This window comes from Lates calcarifer, linkage group LG23, assembly GCF_001640805.2.
Source record: "Lates calcarifer isolate ASB-BC8 linkage group LG23, TLL_Latcal_v3, whole genome shotgun sequence".
Taxonomy (NCBI): domain Eukaryota; kingdom Metazoa; phylum Chordata; class Actinopteri; family Centropomidae; genus Lates; species Lates calcarifer.
Window position 1 is genome coordinate 15912837 of NC_066855.1, and position 12994 is coordinate 15925830.

At 42.3% G+C, this 12994-nt stretch overlaps 1 protein-coding gene across 1 annotated transcript in view; it reads left to right on the forward strand.

Moving 5' to 3' along the window:
• The window catches only part of LOC108892007 (rho GTPase-activating protein 44-like), a 39853-nt gene that overhangs the window by 19444 nt on the left and 7415 nt on the right, over positions 1 to 12994 (forward strand). Inside the window, 10 exon segments of the mRNA XM_051066340.1 lie at positions 1821 to 1934; positions 2758 to 2849; positions 2964 to 3147; positions 6252 to 6269; positions 8334 to 8525; positions 9418 to 9574; positions 9576 to 9946; positions 10907 to 11022; positions 11831 to 12048; positions 12050 to 12215. Of these exon segments, the coding sequence (XP_050922297.1) occupies positions 1821 to 1934; positions 2758 to 2849; positions 2964 to 3147; positions 6252 to 6269; positions 8334 to 8525; positions 9418 to 9574; positions 9576 to 9946; positions 10907 to 11022; positions 11831 to 12048; positions 12050 to 12215 (1628 nt within the window).

Here is a 12994-nt window from a genome sequence, read left to right on the forward strand (position 1 = left end):
AGCAGTTGTTGGGGGTCATGTTTGTGTCCATCTGAAGCCCGATATTCTCTCTCTTTTAGCTCTGGTTTTGGTCTCCACCACCTCCTGAGGGAAATATCTGGCTCTTTAGCTGCTAATGCTCCACTGTGTTCACCAGCTGCTCTCTGACTGTGTGTGCTGCTGAGCAGGTTGTGGACAGTGGCTTTTTCACTGAAAACAATGCAGTCAGAGTGAATCACAACAGTAAAAATTGTGGGCCGTAAAACAGAAACAAAGACACTAAAATGCTCTGTAAAACTGAGGGGATCTGCAGAGTCAGCAGATAATTGTTCTCAGTGGCTTTATCCCTACAAGTGAGACCTTTTAGCCATAAATACAGCTGCTGTTGTATTCAAAAGTTTGGGAAAATTGGCTTTTAAGCACTGGTTTTAAATGTGATTTTCAGTCACCTTTAACTTCTTAGTATCTGTTCGTGGTACTGCACTGGAGAAAAACCCATCCCAGCTTCTATGAGGCTGGATCATCAAATGCCTCTGATTGACACCTCCCTGAAAATACACTGACCTCTGTGTGAACCGGTGCTGAAGGAAATGGCCTTATACCTCATGTGTAGCTCTATTAGCTGCTGGATTAAGGCGAGCCATAGATATTTGCTGAAGGACTTGTCTCATGATCAAAAGAAAAAAGAAGAGAGGCACGTCGAGGAAGAGGAGGGGAAGTGAAATTAAAAAGAGCGAGATACTGCAGCACTTGTCAGTGTCATCATCGAATCGCACAAATAGGGCGTATTTTTAGACAGGCCTCCTCTGAGAAGACCTGTCAGACCTGTCCAGATGATCGCTGCTCACTGGAATGAGCTGCCTGATGTTCATTCAGCTGTAGTTCGGCTCAGGATGAGTCATTCAGCTCAGCTGCTCTCTGAGAGCCACAGAAACCCACTGGCCCATTTCTGTGTCTTAGAGCCCCCCATGAAGACTGAAAAGTAGAAAGAGCAGTTTGCTGTAATAATATGTTTTTATCTCAGTGTGCTTCATGAAGGCAAGACGGGATGAAAGCACTTTGTTCTTGTTTAAAACACAATGATAAGGCTGCACACAGGATAAATCTATTGTTGGAAACAGACCTTATTTAAACCTAAAGAAACTTGACAAAAACAAGAGCAGCTCAGTATTTTTCTGTTATTTCCCACCTTCCTCAATTTGCTGACTGGCTGAAAAATCCATCCTCACAATCTGAAAAGTGTTTTTTGTTTAGGGGCTTTCACATCAGGGACCCAGATCCAAGTGCACTTGACCCAAAGTCCAGTTCGTTTGATTGGTGCCAACACTGTGTACAGTCCACTTAAAGACGTCTTGAGTATAGTTCTCGGTATGGTTTATAGCAGGCTTGAAAACAACTTTACCAAAACACAGAAGCTGACTGCTATCTAGAATGTGTAGTGTACCTGTTTTCCTCTTTGCATTTATTGGTGGATTGCAAACAAACTAGGTGCATACTGCCGTCTATTATGTCGGAGTGTGTAGATACTTGGGTACAGAACAACAAGGACAGTGGAGGATATGTTTGAGATACATGGTTTTCACAGGACAGGGATTCCAAAGTCAGGTACCTTCAGTTTTTTTAGGCAAGTACATTTTATTCATGGTATTTTGGCCAAAATCCCAAATTTGTTTAGACAAGCTTTACAAACTCGAACCTTGAAATACACAGTTTACCTGGTCAGAAAAATCAAAGAACTCTTGTGTGTTTTAGAGGGAGGCACATATTTTAAGCTGCTTGTAAGTGTAATTTAAAGTCATATTTTGATTGACTGATGTATTTCCTATTATCGGTTTTAACAGGTATTTGATCAAATTCCTCTCCAAACTGACTGAGTACCAGGACGTGAACAAGATGACACCTGGAAACATTGCTATTGTCCTCGGACCCAACCTGCTGTGGACACACAACGAGGGGTAAGAGGACTAATACATGGTTAATTACTGTGCTGAGTTATATGACAATATCAATACTACTTTGAGCAAAACATAAATGTGATATCTAAAGCACAAGTCTGCTGATATTCTTAATTTTTATATTTTAATTTTTTTTCAGGTGTCTTATTCCTCTGTGCCACAGAGCTCCACTGGTGTCCAGAAACTTTTAAAAACACATTAATGAGTTGCGCTGTATCACATGTGTGTTACCTTTGTTCAGTTCAGAAGAGCAGAGTTATTCTTCCATGTTATTTTTCCATGTTTTTACATAATTTCATGTGAAAAATCATTTTTTTATAAATGCAGTAAGTGTGTGGATGTAGCAGACAGACAGAAAAGAGAAGGACTCTGTATCCTCAGGGATCCTCTCGTCACCGCTCAGTTTCTTTGTCCCATTTTTCTCAGTGGAGAGCTGCTGAGATTCATGATGCTGCTTAGAGCTCAAAGTGCTATTAACAAAAAGGCCAGTGGGCGAAAGGCTCCAACGCATTTCCAGGAGACACTTCTTATAGTACAGTATATTCATGATGATGAGTTGGCAGTTTTGGAAGGATAAAGGACACCTCCTTTATATCTCTGTGTAAATCTTACTTATTCTTTATCCCTCTCTAACTTTTAATTAGTATTTTAATAGGCCACATTTCTGAAATGGTTTTAATTTTCTCATTTTAATGCTTCTGCAATATCATGAAAATGTGCTAATCACCGCCTGAGCATAAATTCCTATGATCCAGACAGCTACTTTTCCTCTGTGTCCTGTCATTAAAAAAATAAAAGTCTCCATCTCTTCTGTTTGTTGCAGTAACATCACAGAGATGATGACGACCGTTTCCCTGCAGATCGTCGGCATCATCGAGCCCATCATCCAGCACGCCGACTGGTTCTTCCCTGGAGGTGCAGCCAATATACCAAGACTTATTTTTGTCTCTGTAGATTGATGCTGAATCGTTGCCTTGTTGTGTCTTGAGATTGATGTGTCTCATCTTGTTCTTCTTCTGTCTTTCTCAGAAATCGAGTTCAACGTCACAGGGAATTATGGAAGCCCCGTCCACACTAACCATAATGCATGCAACTACAGCTCGATGCCGTCTCCTGACATGGATCAGATCGATCGCAAACAGAATGACCAGAGCCGACGGCCACTCAGTGTCGCCACAGACAACATGATGCTGGAGTTTTATAAGAAGGACGGGTAGGATTCTCCAACTGTGTAATATACTTTTATATATATATATATATATATATATATATATATATATATATATAACACTAATCAGTCAGAATTTGGGGATCATTCTGATGATCCACTGACATATAGCAGGGAGAATCTCGCCTCTGTCTTTGCTCCATGTAACATGGGTTGCTCAGGTATGATCCCCTGTATGAAGTGTGTAATGCTTTATGGCACTACGTCACACACAGAAGAGGCTAGCTCGCTAATTTATTATTTTATTTATCAACCCCCTTCGATGGACTTTGTATTTGTTGCCTGAGTGACTTTTAGGCTTTGTTTTCTGTATTCTGTCACAGTTCATCTGTTAGCACATTTAATTGAGCTGCAAACGTGTGTTAAATATAAAAAAAAAATCTGAGAAAAACAAATAGAAACAGACAGTATGCTTCTAAAACTCTTGGGTAGAGTTTAGGGGAATAAATGGAGACAACAGCATGTCGATAAATGCCCCGTAGTATCCAGGATTATCCTCTCTCTCAAAGCTAGAAGGAAGCTGGTCCCTCTCATTTAAAAACCTCCCAGGGATCAGATTCAGTCAACAGTCCTCTCTATCTCTGTGGTGCTCTTACAGCTTCATTCAGGGGTGGGTCCTAACTGACAGCCAAACTGACAATTTTATAACTTTTTCAAGGCACGTGAAGTTTCCACATGACTTCCCTCTGACAGGGTGGGACGTGTGAAGTGAGAGTCGGAGAATTCCCCGCTGATTACGCAAGTTTCATGTGAGAGGTGACCTCAGGGAAAAGCTCAGTTTCACTATGAGGTGGACAGAGAGGATATGGTGTCACTCTTTTATCTGCAGCACCTGCCTCTAAGCTTTTTATGCAGCCTAGTGAGAGGGTTTGAAGAAGTGAGAGAGGGAGAGAAGAAAGGAATCAGACAGAGGGAGAGATGACATTTAGTCTGTGAAATGAGGAATCAGACAATCCTCAAGCTGTGGAGGAGGATTAGTTGAAAACCAGTTAGTCAGTTTCTTTCTCTTTTTCTGTCTGTCTCTGTGTCTCTTTCTTTAATGCTTTAATACACCCTTGGTCTTATTAGGCCCTGCGGGTAGTCTGAGCTCTCTGCAGCCTGGGGACCACAAGTAGCCCAGCTAATTTAACCTGGACCGAGTGTGTATGCTGGGTCTGATCAATAAAGCTCAGCTTTCAGTAGAAACACACAGGGAACACTCTTAAGAGCCAGAGTGAGGCTTTGAAAGAGAGGTTTCTTAGTTTTTATCAAAAAAGATTTTAGATTTAGGTCAGTACTAGTTGTAAAGTTGCATTTTAATTTAATAAAGTCAAATTCACATCTCTCTCAAAAGTTAACTGATGCTCAGACATTAAAATTTAATGCTCAGTGCCCCAAAATGTGATGAATGTTAAAGAAAATGTTCTATGAAATCAACATTCCCATCGTTCTCTGGCACAGCCAGCTGAAAGACACACACTGCACTTACCCTGTGCATTAATTTGGCCAGGGAGAATAATTTATAGGTAGTCTGGACAGAATAATACATACAAGGTCACATACAAGGGAGAAAAAATACAGCACACAGGAATTTTTTTTTTAGAGATTTTTATCAGAGCAGACTGGTTGAGCAGCATTTTTGGTGCACTAACAAACTTGATGATCAAATAATACACACTGTAAATACTGTAGTTTTAAGTATGCTGACAATTGAGAAAAGTATGTAGGTGGAAGAATATGGTCCAGCATGCTTTTTATGTCTATGGGCATCACAGTGTCAGGTGAAATAATCTTATCTTTTTCCAGTTATTTATTGATTCATTTACTTTGAACATGACGTTAGAAATATAATGACGTACTTAGTGTCTTGGTGAATGTAGAAGAGAAGGCAGAGCAAGACCTTTACAGCCTCACATCAAAGTGTCGACTGTTAATTGTCCAAAGATGAATTTCACACGTGAACAAAAAGACATCCATTAGTATGCCCTTTAAAAGGCTACAGACAGGGTTATTTTTTTATATGCAGTGTATGTGGATTATTCATTTCTTCATTATCTGCACATACATAGATTAATTCTTTTTAAATTACAGGTCTAAATACAACAGCATGGAGAAAAAATGTAAGATTATGCAACAAAAATGTGTCCTCACTAGACATAATAGATATATAACAATAGATATGTAATCAGTAATAATGAAACAGTGCTTTTTTAGAGCTGCACCAGTAGCAAAGCTTCAGGATAATAACAGGTAAACTCCACTGGTTGAAACCAAACACATGGTGGTCCTGCCAATGTTTCACTTTGCTGGAAATAAGGGGAACCAGGCTGTAGAATTTAGTCGAGACACATCTCTACCAATGTTAAGCGACTGCTGAATTGTCTCTTGCCATAATTGTCATTGAAATAATTTAAATATAACCACCAACAGTTAACAGCTCTCATCCTCTACTACATAAAGGCTGTAAATGACATGAAATTCCAGTCAGAAGTCTGTCATAAATGCAGAAAGCCTTAGTTTCCTTGCCAGTGTCAAAATCAAATCTGTGCCCTTGTAAGGGAACCAAACCATGAGAAACACCTCTGCACCAAATCAATGCAAAAAGGCTGTCTATATACTTTTAACCTTATGGTATCAATACTGTAGGTGTACCATAAATACAATACAACTCCCACTATAGTTTACATGTAAATGAAATGTCCCCACTGCTAAATAACCAAAAGAATGAATCAGTGCAGCTGCATGAAACCTTATTTTTGGGGGATTTTCTGGTATCCATTAGAGAGACTTTGACCTAATTAAGGCTAAATGGAGCAATAATTTTCTCTCTGGGGTTTGACGTGGTTGAAGCACTTCAGGGAGAGCGCATTTCACCCTTCGCATCGCTCTCCTCGTTACACTCAGCGTGACTCTCATCCCCCACCAGCCCAGCCTCCCTGTTTTCATGTTGCTGCTCCTCCATCTTGGCTCTTGTCTCGAAAGTTTATCCTGCCAAAGTTCCTCTGCTGCTTTGATAACGATGCTTGTTAATGAGCCCAGGGAGACTCAGGTCTTCCATGATCCTTTTTGCTCCTGTCCTCATTGTGCTTGTTTCTGTTTTAACAATGCAGCATTAGGAAGATACAAAGGTACAGTACAGCTCCTTTCCCTCCACTCATCCTCTCATCGGTCAATTCATCATCTGTTCATCTCAGCTGCACGTTGTTGACAGGAACTGTCTGTCATTTGTCATATATGTCTGTGTGTGTGTTTAATGCTCCAGTCAGGTCTGCCTGAAGTGACACACTTGGACTCCTATAGTTCAATGTCTCTAACAGAGTGGGAGGGAAATGGGGGACAAATGGGTGACATGAACAAAGCTGGCCTTTCTCTCTGTGTTTATATAAGTAGCATCTTTGCAGTTTCTGGCACTGGATAGACTTGTTCAGCCTGTGAGTACAAAAGACTCTTGTTGCTTAGTCTTAGCCGACTGCATACTGAAGGTGTTTCTTTTTTTTTTTTTTAATTTGCTTACACACTTTCTGCTGATGTTAAAGGCTTAGTGTAAATGAAATTTACCTGCCAGCACCTCCAAACCAGTGGTGGAAAGTACCTTAATACTTTTATTCAAGCATAGTTTTTATATCATTGGATTGTATTTGAGTATTTCCATTTTAAAAACTACTTTATACCTCTGTTTCATTACATTTTAAAGGCAAATATTATACTTATTACTCACCTACATTTATTTGACAGATATAGTTTTTTTTGCAGTAGGACAATTTTCCATATAAAACATGATCTGCTGGTAAAAAATGATCCATTGTACACAAAATCTCCCTAATTTAGTCTGTAATTAAGTCCTATTTTTGTAAAGTGAAAATTTCTGACAGTGCAGCAAGAATGTTTCCAACCTATTTTCACTGCAGTTTAATCTATTTTCAGTTTTAATTTTTCATCATTCATGTGCAGCAGCCTGCCTCATTCTGTCTGGTGTCAGGAAGACAACTACTTTAAAAGTAAAAACTCATTTAGTTAGAATTCAGTACTCTCACTGCACTGACAGATGTTTTAACTTGTTTTATGAAAATAAGGTTTTTAAGATGTAATTTTATTCAGAAATATTTACATCAGATTTGGGGTTTTGCAGATTAAACTGCCCAATAATATATAATGTTTATATTTATATATGTATCAGCCTTATTTCTGTATAAGGAGTACATTCACTTGTGATCTTTAAGTACCTTAAAGCATGAAGGACTGACATAGCCATAAGAAAACACTGTCTCCGTTATTTTACCTTCTCAGGTCATATCCATGAGTGTGGCTAACAGAAACACCTCTCTGTGTAACACAACTGTTCAACAGCACCACAAACTACATCCAGCGAAATTATCAAAAAGTTGAATCAATCAGTCGTCATTAGACTGCATTAGTTTTAGTTAGGCGTACCTAATAATCTGGCAATTCACATGCTGTAGTTTGATCATATTTATTAATCAGATTACAGATTAACAAAACAGGAAACAGTTATTTAGTGATCGTTCTTCACCATAGAAACTTCAAGCCAATGTGGTGTTTTAGCAGTGGTAACTTTACGTCACAGATCATCTTTTCTAATCAGATTCCTGTGGTGGATGTGGTGGTGGCAGGTCGTATGAAGTCCTAATAAATGTGGACTTGTGTTTCAAACTTTGAGAAAAGTATAGCGGGCTGTGTGAAAGGGTCAGGACTGAGGTTTTTCACTTCGTGTTTATTGCAGCCAGCAAAAGTGACTGGACGTTACCTAAGGTCTTCAGGAAGTCAGTGCCCCCAGCCAAGAAATAGTCTGGCATATAATGAGTGTTGTCATTCATCCTATTCTTGTCCATTTCATCCAAACTGTCACCTCACTGATACATCATTATCTTGCAGGGATTTATCCATTTAAGCAAAACGCTGTGTAGATAAACTGCAGTTCTCTGTTCTTGCATGCTGAGGATCATAAGCAGAACGATACTAGGCTGTACAGATGGAATAGTGTGACCCTAGAGGCTGATCTGGGGTCAGGCCTTTTCAGTGCTCTAAATGACAGGGAAGCCGATCCCCTTTTAGCAGCACTCCACTCCTGACGATGTGTTTAGGGGTGTGGAAACCTGACCCCCTTGAACCGCACGAACACACACACGCTCTCCTCTTGATTTGATTGGCTGTGCATCTCTGTCCCACTGCAGCATGGGTGTCAGGGTGATGGACACTTCTTGGGTGTCGCGCAGGGGCTCGTCGTCCACGCGTAAAACCTCCTCCACGCCACCGAGCGTGCACCCCCCCGTCCCGCCCACTGACGCTCTCGTCCCCGAGCAGCTTGGGGAATTCTCCGCCTCCCCCTCCCCCACCCCTCCTCCCACTAGCAGCGACCGAGCCAGGTAAGGCTGTTGTGCCCTGTCCTCGTGTTTCACCCCCCCCCCCCCAAACACCTCCCACACACTCGCCTCGCACCTGCTGCTGCTGCTCCCTCCCTCGCCGCGTGTGCTGCTGCGCCCTGCAACCGACACCAGAACAGCGCTGTCTGCTCTTATCCCCAGTTTTTTTTTGTCTGTCGCTGTCCCCCACCTCCCCCCACGAAATACTCATCCTCTCACCTCGTCACCTCTGTGTGAACCCCAGTGTCTCACCTCTGATGAAGCATGCCATTTCAAACTTTGTGATTGCTCTTTTAAGTTGTTAATATTTCTTCTTTTTTAAAACTTTCTCATCCTTGAATTTGTAGAGCCATGTGTGGAGTCGTTCAGAGTTAATTTTCTGCTTGAGTTGTGATACTGTATATCATGTGGCGCAAGTTCTCTTCAGGGCTGGGGATTTTTAACGTAATAAAATGTAGAAGAAGTTCGGGGGAAAAGTTCTGTCCACAATTTAGTAGAAATGGTTCATTGCTGCATGTGCATGAATTATATATCTGTTTTGTTTTTGCCATTAGTCCAAGCATCATTAGCAGCCTAACAGTCCATTGTCGCAAGGCCCTGCAATGGATGAGGTGACTGACTTTTCTGTTTTATTTCATTCTTGTTAATTGAAAACCACAGAGATTTTCATGAGCACTTCTTTGTTTTTTCGCCCTCACCCTGGAGCCCCTTACTCCTCTTTCCTAACACAATAATTAATATTCACCTGATTCCCTCCCCTCATAAACTTACAAATCAATATATCCCATTTCTCTTCACCTCTAGAAACTAATTGTGTTCTCCCACTTTAACATCATTTAAGCCTCTGGAGACCAACTCAGTTCCCCATGAAACGTTGATATTTTTATCATTGCAGCTCGGATGATGCATCCTCCAATTGGTCGGACTCCTGTTACGCCTACCCCTCCCCTGAGGAGGAGAGGCCGCCTCCCCCTTACCCGTCTTCCTCGTCTTCCTCCTCCTCCTCTTGCTCTTCCTACTCGCTCCCTCACCACCACTTCTACGCCCGAGCACCTCCTGGGTATGCGTCCCGTCGCCCCAAGCCCCGAGTCCGTACCTCCTGGCCCGTCCCCCCCTCCCCGCCGCTCTGGCTACAGCCCACCCCCACTCCCTCACTCCCTCTGCCCGTCCCCTCAGCAGCTTGACGTAAACTCCAACCCCAAACCCAGCTCCCTGCACCTTCCCAAACAGGCCTCCCTGTCTGATGCTCCGCATGCGTCCCTGCCCGAAACGAATGGCTCCACCCTTTACATCAAACCCCCACTCGTTCTTACTCGTCACGATCTGTTCCTGGGCTCCCCCAAACCCCCCAACACTCCCCTCTCTGCTCCCCCTCCATGGGCAGCCTGTGCCTGTAGCCGAGAGAGAGGAGCCAAGCTGACTAGGTAAATACAGACCCCTGTTTAACTCGTTCGTACACAATTCACACACGAATGAAGAGAGGCCCCACAGGGACAAAAAGAAGCTTCAGGGAGGGATGAGATGAGGAGAAAAAGGGGATGGGTGAGATTAAGATACTCCCAGCAGCGCCACCCTATTCTCCATCTTATTAACTCTCTTGGTTTTGTATCCGTCAGTCATGGAAATCAATGCTCTTTAGGAACTCCATTATCAGATCCATCTTTAATTTAATAGCCATGTATGCAATCCATAACTTTCCATGTTGCCAGGATATTCAGGAGCCGGTTGCCAGGCAACAAAGGAAATTCAAAGCTTTCAGTGAATACCATTATAAAAGTAGGCGTTAATGAGTCATACCAGTGGGCCCAGTCAGCCCCGAGTGGTAGACTGCAAGATCAGACCTTGAATATAAACAAAAACAGCACAATGGGTGTTTGTTGAAGTGAAATTACATGGAAAGCAACATCAGTTAATGACATTATATCATGACGTTTGATATTGGAAGAAATCCCAGAGATGCTTGTCTGCATCGCTCCTCCCCTGACTTTGGGTCCCAGCAGCTTCAGCCATCCATCCACGTCTCATCTGCTGAAAGTGAGAGCGACTGTCAGTCAGTCAGTATAAACTGGTTATGTTTTGACCTTCAGGCCCCTCTTCCCATTGACATTCTGGCTGCACTGTGCTGTCAAAGTAAGGAAAACCCATTAAGCCATCAGGGTTCATTTGGGATTTTTGAACTGCTTCTGCTGCACCACAGTATAGACCACATGTGCATCCGCAACAGTGGTCACTTGGGGCTATTTGACATTGAACTATGGGTGCTCTTATATTTCTTTAATACGCCAAGAGATTTATGGAAACTGGGCTGACATGTTACTAAGCGAGATGTGTGGAGCAAAGTGTAATTTGTAAATGTGTGTTTTTCTCCTTCACCCTCTCCTCAGTACGCTGAAGAACAAGGAGCTGTCCCCAGTGATCGGACAGAAGGGAATCCAGGGAGCAGTGACCTCTACTGGACAGTCGCAGCACTCTGAGCACAGCCCACACACCCTGAGGAGAGGTAATAAGGCAGCTGTGTGGTGTCACTGGAAAGGCTGCCTTGGTCCTGTAACATTTCTTGCTTCATCTGTTTCTTAAAGTAATGGCTCTTTGTGATTTGAAAGCCTCTTTCAGACATGCACCTCATTATGTAAATATACTGTCAATATCACACGTCACATCTTTTTTGCAAGTCATAGCATCGTCTTAGTCCAAACTGAAAGCCTACACATTAACATATTATTTTATTATTAAATACTGCAAATGAGCCTCATTATAAGTTGTAGAGGAGATCTACTCATGTCAGATATGTTTCATTTAGTGAAAACCACAATCCACCTCTCTGAATATCTCACAAAACACTTTACATCTAACATATGAGCAAAAAGGAGTCATCTTTTGTTCATCACTTTTATTTTTTAACCTGGAAGAAGGATCCCTTTACCTTTGCTGTTCCTGATGTTTCTTCCTGGTTTTCCCTGTTAAATGGATTAAAACTCTCCTCAGATTCTAAGGACATAGTGTGTCTGCTGCACAGTCTGAGTTTTATGAAATAAACCAACTTGGCCACTGAAAGATTAAAGGCTGTAAAATATGCAGCAGAATGCTAAATTCTAAGTAATAAAACATAAAATTAATGTGGAGATCTCCACCTGATTTGTAAGGCGAATAACTCTTGCTTTCATGATGATCATTAAAGGACATTTTTCAGAGTAAAGTCAGTTTATTCGTTATGGTTAGTCCTGCTCAGCTGGGCTGGACTTTATAGTTGAGAATTCAGTGCAAACTATCATTGTAGTTTTGTAATATTTATTTTTCTTGTTCCACAGCCAAGAAGCTGGCCCCGATCCCACCCAAAGGGCCTTACTGCCAGACAGGAGCCATGTCCGACCAGTCGACAGGTCAACCGTCTCCGGTCAGCTTGTCGCCCACGCCTCCCAGCACCCCCTCCCCATACGGCTTCAGTTACCCACAGGGATACGCCACCATCGGCTCCCCAGGTCAGGCCCAGACAGCCACCACCCCGTCTCTCTCCTCTCCACCCTCAGCTGGCCGGGACCCTCACCAAGGCCAGGCCCACTCCCAAGCCGCCCCGGCAGAGGCCCAGCTTACCTCCTCCTCAGCCCCCCACCACCCCCGGCACGAGTCCCCAGCCTCTGGAGCATTCAGCGGGTCTCCTGGATGGTTTGTCTCCTGGGGAAAGCATGTCCACAGGTAATGTAACAGATTACAGTGACATTACAGTGCATATAGACTAGACATTTGCTGTATTTCACTTTGTACTTTTACTTCAAATGAATGCATGTAACTGTACTCCATTTATCTTAGCCCATTTATTACTGGTTACTTTGAAGAATGATACAGTATTTTTCATAGATAATATTGTGGCAAATGTAATTTATTCCCATGAGTCAAGCTTTTACACCTGAGGAAAATATCCTCAGTTAGTTTGCAACAGGAAACAAACACATCTCATGTTTTTATTGGATATTTCGGCATATCATTGTACAAATATTTATACATCAAGGTAACAAGATTTTGGGGCTGATTGGAGATACTCAAAAATATCATCTCTTTTTACACCTCAACATAAATCTGCACTAAAACATGATAATTATATGTTAACTGTAACTGGACTTACTGCTCTATTTACCTATTTATTCAGCTCATCATCACAAGTCAGGCTCTAATCATGTTTTCATCTAACTCTCCCTTCTTGTTGACTGCTCTTATTGTCTCACTTACAGCGGTATGAGGCGAGAGGTTCAGTGTGATTCTATGTGTGAGAGGGACTTTTAGGGTAAGCAGGAGTTCCTGTGCTAAAGCCTCACCCCCCTCCGCCACCTTTCCACCGCACCCAACCCCTCCAATCCAATCCAATCCCTTCGCCATCTTGGCCAAACATGGACTCAGCTCACAGTAGAGTGAAGCTGCCAGTAGAGGCAGATTTCAGATCAGTGTTGATTCACTGCTTTGCTTCTGTGGCAGCTTCA